Source organism: Aythya marila (genome assembly GCF_965140915.1).
Source record: "Aythya marila genome assembly, chromosome: 31".
In the NCBI taxonomy this organism is placed as follows: domain Eukaryota; kingdom Metazoa; phylum Chordata; class Aves; order Anseriformes; family Anatidae; genus Aythya; species Aythya marila.
The window spans coordinates 1,474,473-1,497,776 of record NC_139072.1 but is presented as its reverse complement, the minus strand read 5'-3'; the positions used below and the strand labels follow the sequence as shown (position 1 = coordinate 1,497,776).

The 23,304-nt window shown below is 57.0% G+C and overlaps 1 protein-coding gene across 1 annotated transcript in view; it reads right to left on the bottom strand.

Moving 5' to 3' along the window:
* LOC309888989 (sodium/glucose cotransporter 2-like) overlaps window positions 1-22,955 on the bottom strand; it is a gene marked incomplete at its 5' end in the record, with an annotated part of 28,749 nt that extends 5,794 nt beyond the window's left edge. The window contains 11 exons of the mRNA XM_082781649.1: window positions 512-662; window positions 2,464-2,571; window positions 6,156-6,291; window positions 7,598-7,794; window positions 10,276-10,356; window positions 11,163-11,268; window positions 13,034-13,138; window positions 15,568-15,627; window positions 18,593-18,697; window positions 19,481-19,552; window positions 22,881-22,955. Of these exons, the coding sequence (XP_082637775.1) occupies window positions 512-662; window positions 2,464-2,571; window positions 6,156-6,291; window positions 7,598-7,794; window positions 10,276-10,356; window positions 11,163-11,268; window positions 13,034-13,138; window positions 15,568-15,627; window positions 18,593-18,697; window positions 19,481-19,552; window positions 22,881-22,955 (1,196 nt within the window). The remainder of the gene's footprint in view (window positions 1-511; window positions 663-2,463; window positions 2,572-6,155; window positions 6,292-7,597; window positions 7,795-10,275; window positions 10,357-11,162; window positions 11,269-13,033; window positions 13,139-15,567; window positions 15,628-18,592; window positions 18,698-19,480; window positions 19,553-22,880) is intronic.
* Window positions 22,956-23,304: the final 349 nt, after the last annotated feature.

Sequence of the window (23,304 nt, the reverse complement as noted above, 5' to 3'; positions counted from 1 at the left end):
GGCCCCATGGACCTATGGTGGCCCTATGGTGGCCCCATGGCTCTATGGTGGCCCTATGGACATATGGTGGCCCCCTGATGTCCCCATGGACCTATGGTGGCCCTATGGTGTCCTTGTGGCCCTATGGTGGCCCCATGGCCCTCTGGTGTCCCCATGGCCCTATGGTGGTCCCCATGGTGCCCCCATGGCCCTGTGGTGGCCCCATGGACCTGTGGTGGCCCTATGGTGGCCCCGAGGTCCTATGGTGGCCCTATGGCCCTGTGGTGTCCCCATGGACCTATGGTGTCCCCATGGCCCTGTGGTGGCCCTATGGTGTCCTTGTGGCCCTATGGTGGCCCTATGGTGTCCCCATGGTCCTATGGTGTCCCCATGGCCCTGTGGTGGCCCTATGGTGTCCCCGTGGCCCTATGGTGGCTCTATGGCCCTATGGTGGCCCCATGGCCCTATGGTGATCCCCATGATGTCCCCATGTCCCCGTGGTGTCCCCCCGGTGTCCCCGCGGTGTCCCCACCTGCCGGCTATGAGCAGCTGGCGCTGGCTGGCGTGGGGCCGCAGGCGCCGGTAGATGTCGAGGGAGAAGATGGCGCTGGCGCTGGCAAAGATGGAGGCCAGCGACGACATCAGGGCCGCCAGCACCGCCGCCAGCATCAGCCCCCGCAGCCCTGCCGGGGGGGTGTTAATTAGGCCAGGTGCTAATTAGGGAGCCCTAACGCAACGTGGTGGGCCTCCAGTAGGGCCACGGAGGTCGGAATCGGGGGTTAATGGCGGTTAATATGGGATTATTGGCCTCTAATCTGGGATTATTGGCTTCTAATATGGGATTAATGCTGATAATATGGGATTAGTGCTGATAATATGGGATTAATGGCCGGTGATATGGCATTTATGGTCTCTATTATGGGATTATTGGCCTCTAATATGGGATTAGTGGTCGGTAATATGGCATTTATGGTCTTTAATATGGGATTAACGGCCTCTAATATGGGATTATGGCCTCTAATATGGGATTAGTGCTGCTAATATGGGATTAATGGTCAGTGATATGGCATTTATGGTCTCTAATATGGGATTAACGGCCTCTAATATGGGATTAGTGCTGCTAATATGGGATTAATGGTCGGTAATATGGCATTTATGGTCTCTAATATGGGATTAATGGCCTTTAATATGGGATTATTGGACTCTAATATGGGATTAGTGGTCGGTAATATGGCATTTATGGTATTTAATACGGGATTAACGGCCTCTAATATGGGATTATGGCCTCTAATGTGGGATTAATGCTGCAAGTATGGGATTAACGGTCGGTATTATGGCATTTATGGTCTCTAATATGGGATTAATGACCTCAAATATGGGATTATTGGCATCTAATATGGGATTAGTGCTGCTAATATGGGATTAATGGTCGGTAATATGGCATTTATGGTCTCTAATATGGGATCATTGGCCTCTAATATGGGATTAATGCTGCAAGTATGGGATTAACGGTCGGCATTATGGCATTTATGGTCTCTAATATGGGATTAACGGCCTCTAATATGGGATTATGGCCTCTAATATGGAATTAATGCTGCTAATATGGGATTAATGGTCGGTAATATGGCATTTATGGTCTCTAATATGGGATTAACGGCCTCTAATATGGGATTATTGGACTCTAATATGGGATTAATGGCCTCTAATATGGGATTAATGGCCGTTAATCAGAAATTAATAGATTTAATAGCTGCTAATAACCCATTAATAGGCATTAATAATCCCCTAATGACCCACAATTACCACTAATAATCCCTTAATAACCCTCAATTACCTCTAATAACCCCAATAACCCTCGATTACCACCCATAATCCCATGATAACCCTCGATTACCACTAATAATCCCCGATTACCACCCATAATCCCATAATAACCCTCAATTACCACTAATAATCCCCTAATAATCCCGAATACCACTGCTAATCCCATAGTACCCCTCGATTACCATGAATAATCCCTTATAACCCCCTATTACCACTAATAACCCACCATTAACCCCATATAATCCCATATAACACCATATAATCCCATATAATCCCATATAATCCCATATATTCCCATATAATCCCATATAATCCCATATATTCCCATACAATCCCATATAATCCCATGTAATCCCATATAATCCCGTATAATCCCATATAATCCCATATATTCCCATATAATCCCATATAATCCCATATATTCCCATGTAATCCCATATAATCCCATATAATCCCATATATTCCCATGTAATCCCATATAATCCCGTATAATCCCATATAATCCCATATATTCCCATATAATCCCATATAATCCCATATATTCCCATGTAATCCCATATAATCCCATATAATCCCATATATTCCCATATAATCCCATATATTCCCATATAATCCCATATAATCCCATATAATCCCACATAATCCCATATAATCCCGTACCGGTGGGCAGCAGGGTGACGACGAGCCGCGGGTACGCCACGTTGGAGCAGCCGGCGGGGGAGCCGCAGGCCCGCAGGCACTGCTCGGGGTCCGCGCAGCCCACCACATCTGCGGGAGGCCGGATTAAGGGATTAGGGCCGGGATTAGGGGGCTGAGGGGCCGGGTAAGGGGCTGGGTAAGGGATTAAGGTGATAATGGGTGGGATTAAGGGCCTAAAGAGTGGGATTAGGGGTTTTAGGGGCGGGATTAGGGGTGTGAGGGGCTGGGTAAGCGGATGAGGGGACGGATTAAGATGATAATGGGTGGGATTAGGGGCCTAAAGAGTGGTATTAAGGGATTAGGGGCGGGATTAGGGGTTTTAGGGGCGGGATTAGAGGGCTGAGGGGCTGGGTAAGGGATTAAGGTGATAATGGGTGGGATTAGGGGCCTAAAGAGTGGTATTAGGGGATTAGGGGCGGGATTAGGGGTTTTAGGGGCGGGATTAGGGGGCTGAGGGGCTGGGTAAGGGGACAAGGTGAGGGATTAAGGTGATAATGGGTGGGATTAAGGGCCTAAAGAGTGGGATTAGGGGTTTTAGGGGCCGGATTAGGGGTTTGAGGGGCGGGATTAGGGGGTTGAGGGGCTGGGTAAGGGGATGAGGGGAGGAATTAGGGTGATAATGGGTGGGATTAGGGTCCTAAAGAGTGGGATTAAGGGTTTTAGGGGCGGGATTAGGGGTCCGAGGGGCTGGGTAAGGGGATGAGGCGAGGGATTAAGGTGATAATGGGTGGGATTAAGGGCCTAAAGAGTGGGATTAGGGGTTTTAGGGGTGGGATTAGGAGGATTTGGGGGCATTAAAGGGGATTGGGGTGCGAGATTATGAGGATAACGGGTGTGGGATTAGAGGTGGTAGGGGTGGGATTAGGGGTTAGGGGTGGGATTAGGGATTAGGGGCGGGATTATTGGGATTATTGGGGTATAAGGGGCGGGATTAGGGGGTCAGGGGCAGGTTTAGGGATTATGGGGCAGGATTAGGGCGGAATCCGTGGTTTCGATGTGAGATTAGGGGAATTAGGGGCGGGATTATGGGGATTAGGGGTGAGATTAGGGGGCTGAGGCACGAGATTATGGGATTGGGGTGGGATTAAGGGTTTAGGGGGGATTAGGAGCAGGAATAGGGTGGGATTAGGTGAGATTAGAGGGATTTGGGGCGGGATTATTGGGATTATTGGGGGACAAGGGGCGGGATTAGGGGAATGGGGTGGGATTAGATGAGATTAGGGGGATTTGGGGTGGGATTAGGGGAATTTGGGGGATTGGTGGTGGGATTAGGACGGATTATAGGACTAAGGGCGGCCATCTTGGGCGGCGGCCATCTTGGGTGGCAGCCATCTTGGGTGGTGGCCATCTTGGGTGGCGGCCATTTTGAGCGGCCATTTTAGGTAGCCCCATTGGGCGGCCATCTTGGGCGGCCATGTTGGGGAACCATCTTGGGCGGCGGCCATCTTGGATGGTGGCCATTTTAGGTAGCCATGTTGGGCGGCCATGTTGGGCAGCCATGTTGAGTGGCGGCCATCTTGGGTGGCGGCCATCTTGGGTGGCAGCCATCTTGGGCAACCATTTTAGGCGGCCATCTTGGGTGGCGGCCATCTTGGGCGGCCATTTTAGGTAGCCACATTGGGCAGCCATCTTGGGTAGCCATATTGGGCAACCATTTTGGGTGGCCATCTTTGATGGCAGCCATCTTGGGCGGCGGCTATCTTGGGCAGCCATTTTAGGTAGCCACATTGAGCGGCCATCTTTGATGGCAGCCATCTTGTGCAGCCATCTTGGGCAACCATCTTGGGCGGCCATCTTTGATGGCGGCCATCTTGGGTGGCGGCCATCTTGGCCACCCCCTTTAGCACCTCCCCCCGTCCCCGGGCAACCGTTTGGGGATTGTGGCTAGCGGGGGGCGGGGCGGGCACGCACCAGGGAAGAGGAGGCGGGCGGCCATCTTGGGTGGTGGCCATCTTGGGTGGCAGCCATCTTGGGCGGCCATTTTAGGTAGCCACATTGGGCGGCCATCTTTGATGGCAGCCATCTTGGGTAGCCATTTTGGGCAACCACCTTGGGTGGCCATCTTTGATGGCAGCCATCTTGGCCACCCCCTTTAGCACCTCCCCCCCTCCCCGGGCAACCATTTGGGGATTGTGGCTAGCGGGGGGCGGGGCGGGCACGCACCGGGGAAGAGGAGGCGGGCGGCCATCTTGGGTGGCGGCCATCTTGGGCAGCCGTTTTAGGTAGCCACATTGGGCGGCCATCTTGGGTCGCCATGTTGGGCAACCATCTTGGGCAGCCATCTTTGGTGGCGGCCATCTTGGGAGGCGGCCATTTTAGGTACCCACATTGGGTAGCCATCTTGGGCAAGCATCTTGGGCGGCCATCTTTGATGGCGGCCATCTTGGGTGGCGGCCATCTTGGGCAGCCATCTTTGGTGGCGGCCATCTTGGGTGGCCATTTTAGGTAGCCACATTGAGCAGCCATCTTGGGCACCCATCGTGGGCGGCCATCTTTGGTGGCAGCCATCTTGTGCAGCCATCTTGGGCAACCATCTTGGGCGGCCATCTTTGATGGCGGCCATCTTGGGTGGCGGCCATCTTGGCCATCCCTTTAGCACCTCCCCCCGGCCCTGGGCAACCATTTGGGGATTGTGGCTAGCGGGGGGCGGGGCGGGCACGCACCGGGGAAGAGGAGGCGGGCGGCCATCTTGGGTGGTGGCCATCTTGGGTGGCAGCCATCTTGGGCGGCCATTTTAGGTAGCCACATTGGGCGGCCATCTTTGATGGCAGCCATCTTGGGTAGCCATCTTGGGCAACCATCTTGGGCAACCATTTTGGGTGGCCATCTTTGGTGGTGGCCATCTTGGGCGGTGGCCATCTTGGGTAGCCATCTTGGGCAACCATCTTGGGTGGCCATCTTTGATGGCAGCCATCTTGGCCATCCCTTTAGCACCTCCCCCCGTCCCCGGGCAACCATTTGGGGATTGTGGCTAGCAGGGGGCGGGGCGGGCACGCACCAGGGAAGAGGAGGCGGGCGGCCATCTTGGGTGGCGGCCATCTTGGGCAGCCGTTTTAGGTAGCCACATTGGGCGGCCATCTTGGGTCTCCATGTTGGGCAACCATCTTGGGCGGCCATCTTTGATGGCGGCCATCTTGGGTGGCGGCCATCTTGGCCACCCCCTTTAGCACCTCCCCCCGGCCCTGGGCAACCATTTGGGGATTGTGGCTAGCAGGGGGCGGGGCGGGCACGCACCGGGGAAGAGGAGGCGGGCGGCCATCTTGGGTGGTGGCCATCTTGGGTGGCAGCCATCTTGGGCGGCCATTTTAGGTAGCCACATTGGGCGGCCATCTTTGATGGCAGCCATCTTGGGTAGCCATCTTGGGCAACCATCTTGGGCAACCATCTTGGGCAGCCATCTTTGGTGGTGGCCATCTTGGGCGGTGGCCATCTTGGGTAGCCATCTTGGGCAACCATCTTGGGCAACCATTTTGGGTGGCCATCTTTGGTGGTGGCCATCTTGGGCGGTGGCCATCTTGGGTAGCCATCTTGGGCAACCATCTTGGGCGGCCATCTTTGATGGCAGCCATCTTGGCCATCCCTTTAGCACCTCACCCCGGCCCTGGGCAACCATTTGGGGATTATGGCTAGCAGGGGGCGGGGCGGGCACGCACCGGGGAAGAGGAGGCGGGCGGCCATGCCGGGCAGCACCATGAGGAAGACGGGCAGCACCTTCAGGTAGCCGCAGAGCACGCAGCCCGCCCGCACGTGCAGCAGCGAGCGGCCCGCCAGGCAGCGCTGCACGATCACCTGCCGGCACCAGTGCTCCCAGTCACTCCCAGTAGCTCCCAGTAGCTCCCAGTAGCTTCTAATCCCCACCCGCTCCTACCTAAAACCCATTCCAGTAGCTCCCAGTCCCTCCCAGTTGCTCCCAGTCCCTCCTAATTCCCACCCTGTAGCTCCCACTCCCTCCTAATCCCCTTCCAGTAGCTCCCAGGTCCTCCCAGTCCCTCCCAGTAGCTCCCAGTAGCTCCCAGTAACTCCTAATCCCCACCCGCTCCTACCTAAAACCCATTCCAGTAGCTCCCAGTCCCTCCCAGTAGCTCCCACTCCCTCCGAATCCCCTCCCCGTAGCTCCCAGTCCCCTCCCAGTAGCTCCCAGTTCCTCCTAATTCCCTCCCAGTCCCTCCCAGTAACTCCCAGTAACTCCCAGTACCTCCTAATTATCTCCCACTCCTGCCTAAAACCCATTCCAGTAGCTCCCAGTCCCTTCCAGTTGCTCCCAGTCCCTCCCACTCCCTCCTAATCCCCTCCCAGTAGCTCCCAGTTCTTCCCAGTCCCTCCCAGTCGCTCCCAGTCCCCTCCCACTCCCGCCATAAACCCCTTCTGGGAGCTCCCAGCCCCTTCCAGTAGCTCCCAGTCCCTCCCAGTAGCTCCCAGTCCCTCCAAATCCCCTCCCAGTAGCTCCCAGTTCTTCCCAGTCCCTCCCAGTAGCTCCCAGTAACTTCTAATCCCCACCCACTCCTACCTAAAACCCATTCCAGTAGCTCCCAGTCCTTCCCAGTTGCTCCCAGTCCCTCCTAATTCCCACCCCGTAGTTCCCACTCCCTCTGAATCCCCTCCCAGTAGCTCCCAGTTCTTCCCTGTCCCTCCCAGTAGCTCCCAGTTCCTCCTAATCCCCTCCCACTCCTGCCTAAAACCCTTTCCAGTAGCTCCCAGTAGCTCTCAGTCCCTCCCAGTCCCTTCTAATCCCCTCCCATCCCCTTCCAGCCCCCTCATACCCCCTCCCAGTGCTTCCCAGTCCCCTCCCAGTCCCCCCCAGTACCCTCCCAGTCCAAACCAGTCCCCTCCCAGTCCCTCCCACTGCCCCCCAGTCCCCCCCAGTATAAACCAGTCCCTCCCAGTCCCCCCCAATCCCCTCCCAGTCCCCCCCAATGACCCCCCAATGCCCTCCCAGTCCCCCCCAATCCCCTCCCAGTGCTTCCCAGTTGCTCCCAGTGCCTCCCAGTCCCCTCCCAGTGCCTCCCAGTCCCCTCCAATCCCCTCCAATCCCCCCCAAAACCCTCCCAATCCCCCCCCAATCCCTCCCAGCCCCCCTCCCAGTGCCTCCCAGTACCTGGTCGGTGCACCAGTACCAGCCGGCGGTGACTCCCAGTCCCAGTAAGAGCCCGGGCCAGGGCAGGTCGGTGCCGGGGGGGCGCAGCAGGCGCAGGGCCAGGGCCCGGGGCGAGGGGCACGGCCCCGACGCGTTGTGGGGCAGCGCCAGGGGGAAGCGATGCCACAGGGACGGCAGCCCCCCCACCGCCGACAGGGCTGCGGGACCAGTAGGAACCAGTAAGAACCAGTATAGACCAGTATGAGCCAGTATGAGCCAGTATGAGCCAGTATAATCCCATATAAAGTGGTACAAACCAGTATAAACCTGTGGTAACCAGTATGGGAAAGTAGAGCCCACTATGGTTCAAAACAGTATGGAACACTAGGAACCAGTATAAACCAGTATGAACCAGTAAGCACCAGTATGAACCACTAAAAGCCACTATAAACCACTAAAAACAACAATAAACCAGTAAGAACCAGTAAGAACCAGTAAGAACCAGTGCTAACCAGTATGAGAGAGTAGAGCCCACTAAGGTCCAAACCAGTTTGGAACACTAGAAACCAGTATAAACCAGTATAAACCAGTAAGAACCAGTATGAGCCACTATAAACCAGTATAATCCCATATAAAGTGGTATAAACCAGTAAGAACCAGTGGTAACCAGTATGGGAAAGTAGAGCCCACTATGGTTCAAACCAGTAGGGAACACTAGGAACCAGTATAAACCAGTATAAACCAGTATTAACCAGTAAGCACCAGTATGAACCACTAAAAGCCACTATAAACCACTAACAACAACTATAAACCAGTATGAACCCGTAAGAACCAGTGCTAACCAGTATGAGAGAGTAGAGTCCACTAAGGTTCAAACCAGTATGGAACACTAGGAACCAGTATGAACCAGTATAAACCAGTCCAGACCAATACAAACCAGTCCAGACCACTACAAACCAGAAAGAACCAGTACAAACCAGTAAGCACCAGGGCCCGGGGCGAGGGGCACGGCCCCGACGCGTTGTGGGGCAGCGCCAGGGGGAAGCGATGCCACAGGGACGGCAGCCCCCCCACCGCCGACAGGGCTGCGGGACCAGTAGGGACCAGTAAGAACCAGTATAGACCAGTATGAGCCAGTATGAGCCAGTATGAGCCAGTATAATGCTATATAAAGTGGTATAAACCAGTAAGAACCAGTATGAACCAGTGCTAACCAGTACAAGAAAGTAGAGACCACTATGGTTCAAACCAGTAAGGAACACTAGGAACCAGTATAAACCAGTAGGAACCAGTATAAACCACTAGGAACCAGTATAAGCCTATATAAAGTGGTATAAACCAATATGAACCAGTATGAACCAGTGATAACCAGTATGAGAGAGTAGAGTCCACTATGGTTCAAACCAGTTTGGAACACTAGGAACCAGTATAAACCAGTAGGAACCAGTATAAACCAGTACAGACCAGTATGAGCCACTATAAACCAGTATAATCCCATATAAAGTGGTATAAACCAGTATGAACCAGTGGGAACCAGTATGAGAAAGTAGAGCCCACTATGGGTCAAACCAATATGGAACACTAGGAACCAGTATGAACCAGTATAAACCAATATAAACCACTAATAAGCCAGGACAAGTCACTATAAGCCACTAGAAACGACTATAAACCAGTAGAAACCAGTATGAACCAGTGCTAACCAGTAGGAGAGAGTAGAGTCCACTAAGGTTTAAACCAGTATGGAACACTAGGAACCAGTATAAACCAGTATTAACCAGTATAGACCAGTATAGAGCAGTACAGACCAATATGAGCCACTATAAACCAGTATAATTGCATATAAAGTGGTACAAACCAGTAGGAACCAGTGCTAACCAGTATGAGAGAGTAGAGCCCACTATGGTTCAAACCAGTTTGGAACACTGGGAACCAGTATAAACCAGTATAGACCAGTATAGACCAGTATGAGCCACTAAAAACCAGTATAATTGCATATAAAGTGGTACGAACCAGTATGAACCAGTGCTAACCAGTACGAGAAAGTAGAGCCCACTATAGTTCAAACCAGTATGGAACACTAGGAACCAGTATAAACCAGTATAAACCAGTATAAACCAGTAAGCACCAGTATGAACCACTAAAAGCCACTATAAACCACTAACAACAACTATAAACCAGTATGAACCAGTATGAACCAGTGCTAACCAGTATGAGAGAGTAGAGCCCACTATGGTCCAAACCAGTATGGATCACTAGGAACCAGTATAAACCAGTATCAACCAGTCCCTCCCAGTATAAACCAGTCCCTCCCAGTCCCCCCCAATCCCTCCCAGTCCCTCCCAGTCCCCCCCCAACCCCTCCCAGTGCCCCCCAGCCCCCTCCCAGTATAAACCAGTCCCTCCCAGTATAAACCAGACCCCTCCCAGTGCCTCCCAGTATAAACCAGTCCCCTCCCAGTCCCTCCCAGTCCCCCCCCACCCCCTCCCAGCCCCCCCCGGCCCCCTCCCAGTATAAACCAGTGCCTCCCAGTATAAACCAGTCCCCTCCCAGTCCCTCCCAGTACCTCCCAGTCCCCCCCAATCCCCCCCAATCCCCTCCCAGTCCCCCCCCACCCCTTCCCAGTGCCCCCCAGCCCCCTCCCAGTATAAACCAGTCCCTCCCAGTATAAACCAGTCCCTCCCAGTATAAACCAGTCCCACCGTACGCCGCCAGCACCGAGGCCCCGCCCACGATCAGCAGCGTCTGCACCACGTCCGCGTACATCAGCGCCGCCAGGCCCCCTGAGGCCACGCCCCCTTTAGGCCACGCCCACCTCCGACCACGCCCACTTCGAGCCACGCCCCCTCCGGCCCCACCCACCCAAGCCCCGCCCACTAGGACCCCGCCCATTCAAGCCCCGCCCCTTTTGACTCCGCCCCGCCCCTTACCCCGTGGTTCCCCTCCCTGTAGCCCCGCCCCCTTTAAGCCACGCCCCTTTAGACCCCCCTCAAACCCCACCCCCTTAAGCCCCTCCCCCTCCAACCCCACCCCCTTAGGCCACGCCCCCTTCCTTTAAGCCCCGCCCCTTTGCCTCCACCCCACCCCTTACCCTGTGGCTCTGTCCCCGTAGCCCCACCCCTTTAAACCCCTCCCCCTTAGACCCCACCCCCTTTAACCCCACCCCCTTAAGCCCCACCCCTTAAGCCCCTCCCTCTTCAACCCCACCCCTTAGGCCACGCCCCCTCCCTTTAAACCCCGCCCCTTTCCTCTCCCCCCTCCCCACCCTTTCACCCCTGCCCCCCAGACCCCTCCCCTTTAAACCCCTCCCCCTTAGACCCCGCCCCCTTAGACCCCACCCATTTAAGCCCCACCCCCTTAAGCCCCTCCCCCTCCGACCCCACCCCCCTTAGGCCACGCCCCCTCCCTTCAAACCCCGCCCCTTTCCCCTCCCCACCCTTTACCCCCTGCCCCCAGACCCCTCCCCTTTAAGCCCCTCCCCCTTAGACCCCGCCCCCTCAGGCCCCGCCCCTTCAGGCCCCGCCCCCTCAGGCCCCGCCCCTTCAGACACCGCCCCCTTTAGGCCCCGCCCCCCTTAAGCCCCGCCCACCGGTGGCCGTGTAGATGCCGGTGGCCGCCAGCAGCGCCCCCACGGCCCCGTAGAGCTCCCAGCCCAGCGCCTCCCGGATGAACACGGCCCCCGAAAACATGTCCACCTGCCGACCCAAAATCCCCCGAATTCAACCCAAAACGGCAGCCGGGATCCGTAAGGAACCCCAGTCCCAGAGAGTGTGGGCGTAAAACCCCAAATCCCAGAGATTTGCCCCAAATCCTATAGAAAACCCCAAATACCAAAGGATATGACCACCCACCAGACCCAAAATCCTCAGAATTTACCCCAAAATTTCAGACTCCAACCCCCAAAATCCCCAAATCCCAGAGGGTGTGGTCGTAAAACCCCAAATCCCAGAGATTCGCCCCAAATCCTATAAGGTTCCGCCCCAAATCCTATAGAAACCCCAAATCCCATAGGATATGGCCACCCGCCAGACCCAAAATCCCCGGAATTCACCCCAAAACGGCAGCCGAAACCCGTAAGGAACCCCAGTCCCAGAGGGTGTGGGCGTAAAACCCCAAATCCCAGAGATTCGCCCCAAATCCTATAAAAAGCCCCCAAAACCCTCGAAAAACCCCAAATCCTATAAAAACCCCAAAAAACCATAAAAACCCCAAATCCCCCAAAACCCCCTAAAACCCCCAAATTCCCAAATCCCCCCAAAACCCCCAAATCCCCCCAAACTCCCCCAAACCCCCCTCGACCCCCCTGACCCCATAACCCCATAAAACCCCCCAAAAACCCCAAATCCTACAAAAACCCCAAAACCCCATAAAAACCCCAAATCCCCCAAAACCCCAAAAACCCTATAAAACCCTATAAACCCAAAATCCCTTAAAACCCCCCAAAACCCCCAAATCTCCCCAAACTCCCCCAACCCCCCCTCGACCCCCCTGACCCCATAACCCCATAAAACCCCCAAAAAACCCCAAATCCTATAAAAACCCCAAAACCCCATAAAAACCCCAAATCCCCTAAATCCCCCCAAACCACCCCAAAACCCCAAACCCCCCAAAACCCCTAAATCCGCCCAAACTCCCCCAACCCCCCCTCGACCCCCCTGACCCCATAACCCCATAAAACCCCCGAAAAACCCCAAATCCTACAAAAACCCCAAAAACCCCATAAATAACCCCAAATCCCCTAAAACCCTATAAAACCCTATAAAACCCTATAAACCCCAAATCCCATAAATCCCCCCAAAACCCCCAAATCCCCCCAAACTCCCCCAAACCCCCCTTGACCCCCTGACCGCATAACCCCATAAAAGCCCCAAAAAACCCCAAATCCTACAAAAACCCCAAAAACCCCATAAATAACCCCAAATCCCATAAACCCCCATAAAACCCTATGAACCCCAAATCCCATAAATCCCCCCAAAACCCCCAAATCCCCCCAAACTCCCCCAACCCCCCCTCGACCCCCCTGACCCCATAACCCCCCAAAACCCCATAAAAACCCCAAATCCTACAAAAACCCCAAAAACCCCATAAATAACCCCAAATCCCCTAAAACCCCATAACTCCCCCAAAACCCCCAAATTCCCAAATCCCCCAAAACCCCCAAATCCCCCCAAACTCCCCCAAACCCCCTCGACCCCCCTGACCCCATAACCCCATAAAACCCCCGAAAAACCCCAAATCCTATAAAAACCCCAAAAACCCTATAAATCACCCCAAATCCCCTAAGTCCCCCCAAACCACCCCAAAACCCCCAAACCCCTTAAAACCCTAAAACCCCCAAATCCCCCCAAACTCCCCCAACCCCCCCTCGACCCCCCTGACCCCATAACCCCATAAAACCCCCAAAAAACCCCAAATCCTACAAAAACCCCAAAAACCCCATAAATAACCCCAAATCCTGACCGAGACGCGGGCGGCCCCGTAGAGCAGCAGCGAGAGCAGCGCCAGCAGCGGCTGCAGGCGCCCGGCCCCGAAGCGCAGCGCCAGGAACCGGGGCAGCGTCGGCACCTGGGTTATACTGGTTTGTACTGGTTTGTACTGGTTTATACTGGTTTGGACTGGTTTGGACTGGGAGGGCACTGGGAGGGGCTGGTTTGGACTGGGAGGGGGTGAGGGGGGCTGGGGGGGCACTGGGAGGGCACTGGGGGGTGGTTGGGGGGGTATGAGGGGGATTGGGAGGTACTGGGATGGACTGGTTTATACTGGGTTATACTGGTTTGTACTGGTTTATACTGGTTTATACTGGTTTGGACTGGGAGGGGCTGGTTTGGACTGGGAGGGCACTGGGAGTGATATAGGAGGGGATTGGGAGCACTGGGAGGGCACTGGGGGGCACTGGGGGGGACTGGGAGGGGGTTGGGGGGCACTGGGAGGGAATGGTTTATACTGGTTTATACTGGTTTGGACTGGTTTATACTGGGAGGGGCTGGTTTGGACTGGGAGGGCACTGGGAGGGGGCTGGGGGGGTTGGGGGGGGACTGGGAGGGCACTGGGAGGGACTGGGAGGGGGTTGGGGGGCACTGGGGGGGAGAGGTTTATACTGGTTTATACTGGTTTGGACTGGTTTATACTGGTTTGGACTGGGAGGGCACTGGGAGGGGCTGGTTTGGACTGGGAGGGGACTGGGAGTGATATAGGAGGGGATTGGGAGCACTGGGAGGGCACTGGGGGGCACTGGGTGGGACTGGGAGGGGGTTGGGGGGCACTGGGAGGGACTGGTTTATACTGGTTTATACTGGTTTGGACTGGTTTATACTGGGAGGGGCTGGTTTGGACTGGGAGGGCACTGGGAGGGCACTGGGAGGGCGCTGGGAGGGTTGGGGGGGGACTGGGAGGGCACTGGGAGGTTCTGGGAGGGGGTTGGGGGGCACTGGGAGGGAATGGTTTATACTGGTTTGTACTGGTTTGGACTGGTTTATACTGGTTTGGACTGGTTTGGACTGGTTTGGACTGGGAGGGCACTGGGAGGGGGCTGGGAGCGATATAGGAGGGGATTGGGAGCACTGGGAGGGGGTGGGGAGGGACTGGGAGGGACTGGGAGGGGATTGGGGGGCACTGGGGGGCACTGGGATGGACTGGTTTATACTGGTTTATACTGGTTTATACTGGTTTGGACTGGTTTGGACTGGGAGGGCACTGGGAGGGGCTGGTTTGGACTGGGAGGGCACTGGGAGGGCACTGGGGGGGGACTGGGAGGGACTGGGAGGGGATTGGGGGGCACTGGGGGGCACTGGGATGGACTGGTTTAAACTGGTTTATACTGGTTTATACTGGTTTGGACTGGTTTGGACTGGGAGGGCACTGGGAGGGCAGCGGGGGGGGACTGGGAGGGGATTGGGGGAGTATGAGGGGGATTGGGAGGTACTGGGATGGACTGGTTTATACTGGTTTATACTGGTTTGGACTGGTTTGGACTGGGAGGGCACTGGGAGGGCACTGGGAGGGCACTGGGAGCGATATAGGAGGGGATTGGGAGCACTGGGAGGGCACTGGGAGGGGACTGGGGGGGACTGGGAGGGACTGGTTTATACTGGTTTATACTGGTTTATACTGGTTTGGACTGGGAGGGCACTGGGAGGACACCGGGGGGGGACTGGGAGGGGATTGGGGGTGTATGAGGGGGATTGGGAGGTACTGGGAGGGACTGGTTTATACTGGTTTATACTGGTTTATACTGGTTTGGACTGGTTTGGACTGGGAGGGGCTGGTTTGGATTGGGAGGGCACTGGGGGGGCACTGGGAGGGGACTGGGAGGGACTGGGAGAGGATTGGGGGGGTATGAGGGGGATTGGGAGGGACTGGTTTATACTGGTTTGGACTGGTTTGGACTGGGAGGGCACTGGGAGGGGACTGGGAAGGGATTGGATGGGTACTGGTTTATACTGGGATGGACTGATTTGTACTGGGAGGGACTGGGGGAGGACTGGGACCAGCATGGGAGGGGACTGGGAGCACTGGGAGGGACTGGGAGGGGACTGGTTTATACTGGTTTATACTGGTTCATACTGGAAGGGGACTGGAAGGGTACTGGTTTATACTGGGACGAAGTGGTTTATACTGGGAGGGACTGGGAGGGGACTGGGGGGGGACTGGGACCAGTATGGAAGGGACTGGGAGCACTGGGAGGGATTGAGAGGGGATTGGAGGCACTGGTTTATACTGGTTCATACTGGGAGGGGACTGGAGGGGTACTGGTTTATACTGGGACGAAGTGGTTTATACTTGGAGGGACTGGGAGGGGACTGGGGGGGGACTGGGACGAGTATGGGAGGGACTGGGAGCACTGGGAGGGGACTGGTTTATACTGGTTTGTACTGGTTTATACTGGTTTATACTGGTTTGTACTGGTTTATACCGGGAGGGGGCTGGGCGGGCTGGGAGGGGCTCCGCCCACCCCCGTGACGTCACTGTGACGTCACGATGACGTCATCACTCACCCCCGCCCGCAGGTAGATGGGGCTGAACACCCAGCCCAGCAGCAGCACCACGAACATGGCCTGGGGGCGGGGCCAAAAGGGGGCGTGGTCAGAGGGGGCGTGGTCAGAAAGGGGGCGTGGTCAGAGATGGGAGGGGTCAGAAAGGGGTGGGGTCAGAGGGGGCGTGGTTAGAGAGGGAGGGGTCAAAGGGGGCGGGGTCAGAAGGGGGCGGGGGTGGAGGGGTGGGGTCAGAGGGGGCGGGGCCAAGAGGGGGCGAGGTCAAAAGGGGGCGTGGTCAAAGGGGCGGGGTCTGAGGGGGCGTGGTCAGAGGGGGCGTGGTCAGAAAGGGGGCGTGGTTAGAAGGGAGAGGGGTTGGAAAGGGGAGGGGTCAGGAAGGGGGCGTGGTCAAAAGGGGCGGGGCCATAAAGGGGAGGGGCCAGAGGGGGTGGAGTCAGAGGGGGCGGGGCCAGAGAGGGAAGGGGTCAGGAAGGGGGTGGGGTCAAAAGGGGGCGTGGTCAGAAAGGGGGCGTGGTTAGAAGGGGGCGGGGTCAGGAAGGGGGCGGGGTCAGAGAGGGGAGGAGTTAGAAGGGGGCGTGGTTAGGAAGGGGGCGTGGTCAGAAGGGGTGGAGTTAGAGAGGGGCGGGGCCAAAGGGGGAGGGGCCAAAAGGGGCGGGGTTAGGAAGGGGAGGGTCCAAAAGGGGCGTGGCCAGAGGGGGTGGGTCAGAGAGGGGAGGGGTTAGAAGGGGGTGGGGTCGAAAGGGGGCGGGGTCAGAAAGGGGAGGGGTCAGGGAGGGGGTGGGGACAGAGAGGGGCGGGGTTAGAAAGGGGCGGAGCCAAAGGGGGCGTGGTTAGGGAGGGGAGGAGTTAGAGGGGGCGGGGCCAGGAAGGGGGCGTGGCCAGAAAGGGGTGGAGTTAGAGAGGGGCGGGGTCAAAGGGGGCAGGGTCAGGGGGCGTGGTCGGAGGGGGGTGGGGCCGGGGGGCAAGGGGGCGTGGTCAGAAAGGGGGCGTCTATGGGGCAGGATCTGTGGGGCAGGGGGAGCTATGGGGTGAGCTATGGGGCAGGGGATGTATGGGGCCCTATAGGGCCCACTATGGGTCTCCATGGGCCCCTATACACCCCTATAGGTCCTGCTATGTGTCCCTATGGTGTCTATGGGTCCCTGTAGGCCCCTATGGCCCCTATAGCCCCTATATGGCCCCTATAGGCCCCTATGGTCTCTATAGGCCCCTCTAGGCCCCTATAGCTCCCTATAGGTCCCTATGTGTCCCTATGGACTCTATAGACCCCTATAGCTCCCTATAGGCCCTAAAGGCCCCTATACGGCCCCTATACGGCCCCTATGACCCCTATAGCTCCCTATAGGCCCCTATGGACCCTATAGGTCCTTATGTGTCCCTATGGTCTCTATGGGTCCCTATAGCCCTCTGTAGGCCCCTATATGGCCCCTATAGCCCCTATATAGTCCCTATAGGTCCCTATGTGTCCCTATGGCCTCTATAGGCCCTATATAGCCCCTATAGGCCCCTATGGTCCCTATAGGCCCCTATAGGCCCCTATGGTCTCTATGGGTCCCTATATGGCCCCTATGGCTCCTATAGGTCCCTATATACCCCTATGGTCCCTATAGGCCCCTATGTGTCCCTATGGTCTCTATGGGCCCCTATAGGTCCCTATAGCCCCCTATAGGCCCCTATAGGCCCCTATGGCCCCTATGGGTCCCTATAGGCCCCTATGTGTCCCTATGACCCCTATATAGCTCCCTATAGGCCCCTATGGTCCCTATAGGTCCCTATGCGTCCCTATATGTCCCTATGGTCCCTATAGGCCCCTATAGACCCCTATAGGTCCCTATGTGTCCCTATGGACTCTATGGGCCCCTATAGCCCCTATAGGCCCCTATGGCCCCTATAGGTCTCTATGGGTCCCTATGGCCCCTATAGGCCCCTATAGGCCCTATATGGCCCCTATGGCCCCTATAGCTCCCTATAGGCTCCTATGGTCTCTATAGACCCCTATAGCCCCTATATGGTCCCTATAGCCCCTATATGGTCCCTATAGGCCCCTATGTGTCCCTATGGACTCTATGGGCCCCTATAGGCCCCTATAGACCCCTATGGCCCCTATAGGTCTCTATGGGTCCCTCTAGGCCCCTATGGCCCCTATAGCTCCCTATAGGCCCCTATGTGTCCCTATGGACTCTATGGGCCCCTATAGCCCCTATATAGCCCCTATAGGCCCCTATGGTCTCTATAGCCCCTATATGGCCCCTATGGCTCCTATAGGTCCCTATATACCCCTATGGTCCCTATAGGCCCCTATGTGTCCCTATGGACTCTATGGGTCCCTATAGGCCCTATAGACCCCTATAGCCCCCTATGTCCCCTATAGCCCCCTATGGCCCCTATAGGTCCCTATGTGTCCCTATGGTCTTTGTGGGCCCCTATAGGTCCCTATAGCCCCCTATGGCCCCTATATGGCCCCTATAGGCCCCTATGGCCCCTATAGCCCCTATATGGCCCCTATGGCTCCTATAGGTCCCTATATACCCCTATGGTCCCTATAGGCCCCTATGTGTCCCTATGGTCTCTATGGGCCCCTATAGCCCCCTATAGCCCCCTATAGGCCCCTATGGGTCCCTATAGGCCCCTATGTGTCCCTATGACCCCTATGTAGCTCCCTATAGGCCCCTATGTGTCCCTATATGTCCCTATGGTCCCTATAGGCCCCTATAGACCCCTATAGGTCCCTATGTGTCCCTATGGTCTCTATGGGTCCCTATAGCCCCTATAGGCCCCTATGGCCCCTATAGGTCTCTATGGGTCCCTATGGCCCCTATAGGCCCCTATAGGCCCTATATGGCCCCTATGGCCCCTATAGCTCCCTATAGGCTCCTATGGTCCCTATAGACCCCTATAGCCCCTATATGGTCCCTATAGCCCCTATATGGTCCCTATAGGTCCCTATAGGCCCCTATGTGTCCCTATGGACTCTATGGGCCCCTATAGGCCCCTATAGCCCCCCCTATGTCCCCTATAGGTCCCTCACGTGCCACTCGAAGGCCGCCACCGCCAGCCCCGATGCGGCCCCGGTGCCCGCCAGCCCCACAAAGTGCCCGGAGCCGATGTTGGAGGCGAAGAGCGAGGCCCCCACCTGGGAACGGACCCAAAAACCCCACGAATCACCCCAAAACACAAGCACCCCCCAAAACGGGCCCAAACCGCCCCGAAATGGGCCCAAACCGCCCCGAAATGGGCCCAAACCAGCACAAAATGGGCCCCAAATGCCCCCCAATTGCCCCAAAACAGACCCCAAACCCACCCAAAATTCCCCAAATTCCCCCCAAATTCCCCAAATCTCCCCAAATTCCCCCAAATCCCCAGTTTTTCCCCCAAATCCGCCCAAATCCCCCCAATTTTCCCCCAAATCCCCCCAAACCCCCCAATTTTCCCCCAAATCCCCCCAAATCCCCCCAAATCCCTAAAATCCCCCAATTCCCCCCAAAATCCCCCCAAATCCCCATTTTTTCCCCCAAATCCGCCCAAATCCCCCCAATTTTCCCCCAAATCCCCCCAAACCCCCCAATTTTCCCCCAAATCCCCCCAAATCCCCAAATTCCCCCCAAATCCCCATTTTTTCCCTCAAATCCCCCCCAAATCCCCCAGTTTTCCCCTCAATCCCCCCAAATCCCCAATTTTTGCCCCAAATCCCCCCAAATCCCCCCAAATCCCCCCAAATCCCCCAAATCCCCCCAAAATCCCCCAAATCCTCCATTTTCTCCCCAAATCCCCCAAATCCCCCCAAAATCCCCCCAAATCCGCCCAATTTTCCCCCAAATCCCCCCAAATCCCCCCAAATTTCCCCCCCAAATCCCCCCCAACCCCCTCCCGCCCCCAAAAGTCCCAAAATCGCCGTTTTTCGCCCCAAATCACTCACGCTGCCCCAGCCCATTCGCTGCCCGGCCAGGAAGAACCCGGAGACGGAGCTGCGGGAACCGCGCCGCAGGGACTGGGGGCACCAGTACAGACCAGTAAGGACCAGTACAGACCAGTACGGACCAGTATGGGCCAGTATGGACCAGTACTGACCCATACGGACTGGTATGGACCAGTAAGGACCAGTACAGGACCAGTATGGACTGGTACAGACTGGTATGGGTTGGTACAGGACCAGTATAGGACCAGTACAGACCAGTAAGGACCAGTATGGACCGGTACAGGACCAGTATGGACCAGTACAGACCAGTATGGACCAGTACAGACCAGTATAGACTGTTATAGGATCAGTACAGGACCAGTATGGACCAGTACAGACTGGTATGGATTAGTATAGGACCAGTACAGACCAGTATAGGACCAGTACTGACCAGTAAGGACCAGTACAGGACCAGTATGAACCGGTACAGACTGGTATGGATTGGTACAGGACCAGTACAGACCAGTAAGGACCAGTACAGGACCAGTACGGACCAGTACAGACTGGTATGGATTGGTACAGGACCAGTACAGACCAGTAAGGACCAGTATGAACCGGCACAGGACCAGTATAGGACCAGTACAGACCAGTATGGACCAGTACAGGACCAGTATAGACTGTTATAGGATCAGTACAGGACCAGTACAAACCAGTACAGGACCAGTATGGACTGGTACAGACTGGTATGGATTGGTACAGGACCAGTACAGACCAGTAAGGACCAGTACAGGACCAGTACGGACCAGTACAGACTGGTGTGGATTGGTACAGGACCAGTATAGGACCAGTACAGACCAGTAAGGACCATTACAGGACCAGTATGAACTGGTACAGGACCAGTATGGACCAGTCCAGCCCCATATGGCCCTTTACAGCCCAGTATGGCCCAGTACAGCCCAGTACGGACCAGTATGGCACCAGTACAGCCCCAGTATGGACCAGTATGGCACCAGTACAGCCCAGTACAGCCCAGTATGGACCAATATGACACCAGTTTGGCACCGATATGGCCCAGTACAGCCCAGTATGGCCCAGTATGGCACCAGTATGGCCCAGTATGGCCCAGTACAGCCCACTATGGCCCAGTATGGCACCAGTACAGCACCAGTATGGCCCAGTACAGCCCAGTATGGCCCAGTATGACCCAGTACAGCCCCAGTACAGCCCAGTACAGCCCCAGTACGGCCCCAGTATGGCCCAGTCCAGCCCAGTATGGCCCGGCCTAACCCCAGCCTGTCCCAGTCTGCCCCAGTGCGGGGCCCCAGTGCTCCCAGTGCCCCCCAGTAATGATTAACCCGCCCCTCCCCCCGGGCAGGGGGCAAATGAAGGGGGGGGGGGGCACTTATGGGGCAGGGGGGGAACTTATGGGGCTGGGGGGTGGTTATGGGGCTGGGGGGGCACTTATGGGGCTGGGGGGGCACTTGTGGGGCAGGGGGGGCACTTATGGGGTGGGGGGATGGTTATGGGGCAGGGGGGGAACTTATGGGGCAGGGGGGTGGTTATGGGGCTGGGGGGGCACTTATGGGGCTGGGGGGTGGTTATGGGTCCCGCCCCCCACTTATGGGTCCCATAGGGCCCTATAGGGTCACTTATGGGCCCCATAACCCCACTTATGGGTCCCGAGGCCCCACTTATGGGTCCCGCCCCCCACTTATGGGTCCCAGAGGGTCACTTATGTGCCCCATAGCCCCACTTATGGGTCCCACCAGCCCCATAGCCCCACTTATGGGTCCCGAGGCCCCACTTATGGGTCCTGCCCCCCACGTATGGGTCCCAAAGGGCCCCATAGCCCCACTTATGTGTCCCGAGGCCCCACTTATGGGTCCTGCCCCCCACTTATGGGTCCCAAAGTCCCACTTATGGGTCCCAAGGCCCCACTTATGGGTCCCATAACCCCACTTACGTGCCCCATAGCCCCACTTATGGGTCCCGCCAGCCCCACAGCCCCACTTATGGGTCCCGAGGCCCCACTTATGGGTCCCAAAGTCCCACTTATGGGTCCCACCCCCCACTTATGGGTTCCGAGACCCTACTTATGGGTCCCATAGGGCCCCATAACCCCACTTATGGGTCCTGCCCCCCACTTATGGGTCCCAGAGGGTCACTTATGTGCCCCACAGCCCCACTTATGGGTCCCGAAGTCCCACTTATGGGTCCCATAGGGCCACTTATGGGTCCTGACCCCCACTTATGGGTCCCGAGGGGTCATTTATGGGTCCCAGATGGGGGTCAGGGCACACTTATGGGTCCCGCCCCCCATTTATGGGCCCCATAACCCCACTTATGGGTCCCGTCCCCCCACTTATGGGTCCCAGAGGGTCACTTATGGGTCCCAAGGCCCCACTTATGGGTCCCAGATGGGGGTCAGGGGCTACTTATGGGTCCTGAGGGGTCACTTATGGGTCCCACCAGCCCCACAGCCCCACTTATGGGTCCCGTCCCCCCACTTATGGGTCCCGACCCCCACTTATGGGTCCCTCCGGGCCCCATAGGGTCACTTATGGGTCCCGAGGCCCCACTTATGGGTCCCAAGGGTCACTTATGGGTCCCATAACCCCACTTACGTGCCCCATAGCCCCACTTATGGGTCCCAAAGTCCCACTTATGGGTCTCGCCCCCCACTTATGGGTCCCGATACCCCACTTATGGGTCCCATAGGGCTCCATAGCCCCACTTATGGGCCCCATAACCCCACTTATGGGTCCCACCAGCCCCACAGCCCCACTTATGGGTCCCGAGGCCCCACTTATGGGTCCTGCCCCCCAACTTATGGGTCCCATAGGGCCACTTATGGGGCACTTGGGGGTCCCAGATGGGGGCCAGGGGCTACTTATGGGTCCCATAGGGCCCCATAACCCCACTTATGGGCCCCATAACCCCACTTATGGGTCCCGAAATCCCACTTGTGGGTCCTGCCCCCCAACTTATGGGTCCCAGAGGGTCACTTATGGGTCCCATAGGGCCCCATAACCCCACTTATGGGTCCTGCCCCCCACTTATGGGTCCCGGCCCCCACTTATGGGTCCTGTAGGACCCCATAGGGTCACTTATGGGCCCCATAACCCCACTTATGGGTCCCGCCCCCCACTTACAGGCCCCATAGGGTCACTTATGGGTCCTGAAGTCCCACTTATGGGTCCCGTCCCCCCACTTATGGGTCCTGCCCCCCACTTATGGGTCCCAAAGTCCCACTTATGGGTCCTGCCCCCCACTTATGGGTCCCAGATGGGGGTCAGGGGCTACTTATGGGTCCCGTAGGGCCCCATAGGGTCACTTATGTGCCCCATAACCCCACTTATGGGTCCCGAAATCCCACTTATGGGTCCCGCCCCCCAACTTATGGGTCCCGCCGCCCCCTTACCCACAGCCCCACGGCGAGGACGAGGGCGAAGTAGCCGCCGATGACCCCCAAGTCCCCCGGCCCCACAGCGGCCATCGCCCCCCAACCCCGGCCCCACAGCCCCGGCCCCACAGCCCCCCCCCCCACTGATATAGGGCGGCCGTGGGGCGGAGCTGTGGGGCTGGCCCCATAACCTGACCCCATAACCGCCCCCCCCCCCCCCCCCCCCCGCCATGGGCACGCTCGGCTGCCCCCCAAGTGGCCCCGGTGACCCCGGCAAGGGGGTGGGGCGGGGAGAGCGGGGGGCCCTATAGGGGGGGCTCTGCCCCATAGATTGGGGCCTGGGGCCCTATAGGGGGGTCTCTGCCCCATAGATTCTGTTCTAGGGACCCATAGAGGCCCTATAGGGGGACCCTGCCCCATAGATTGGGTCCTGGTGCCCCAT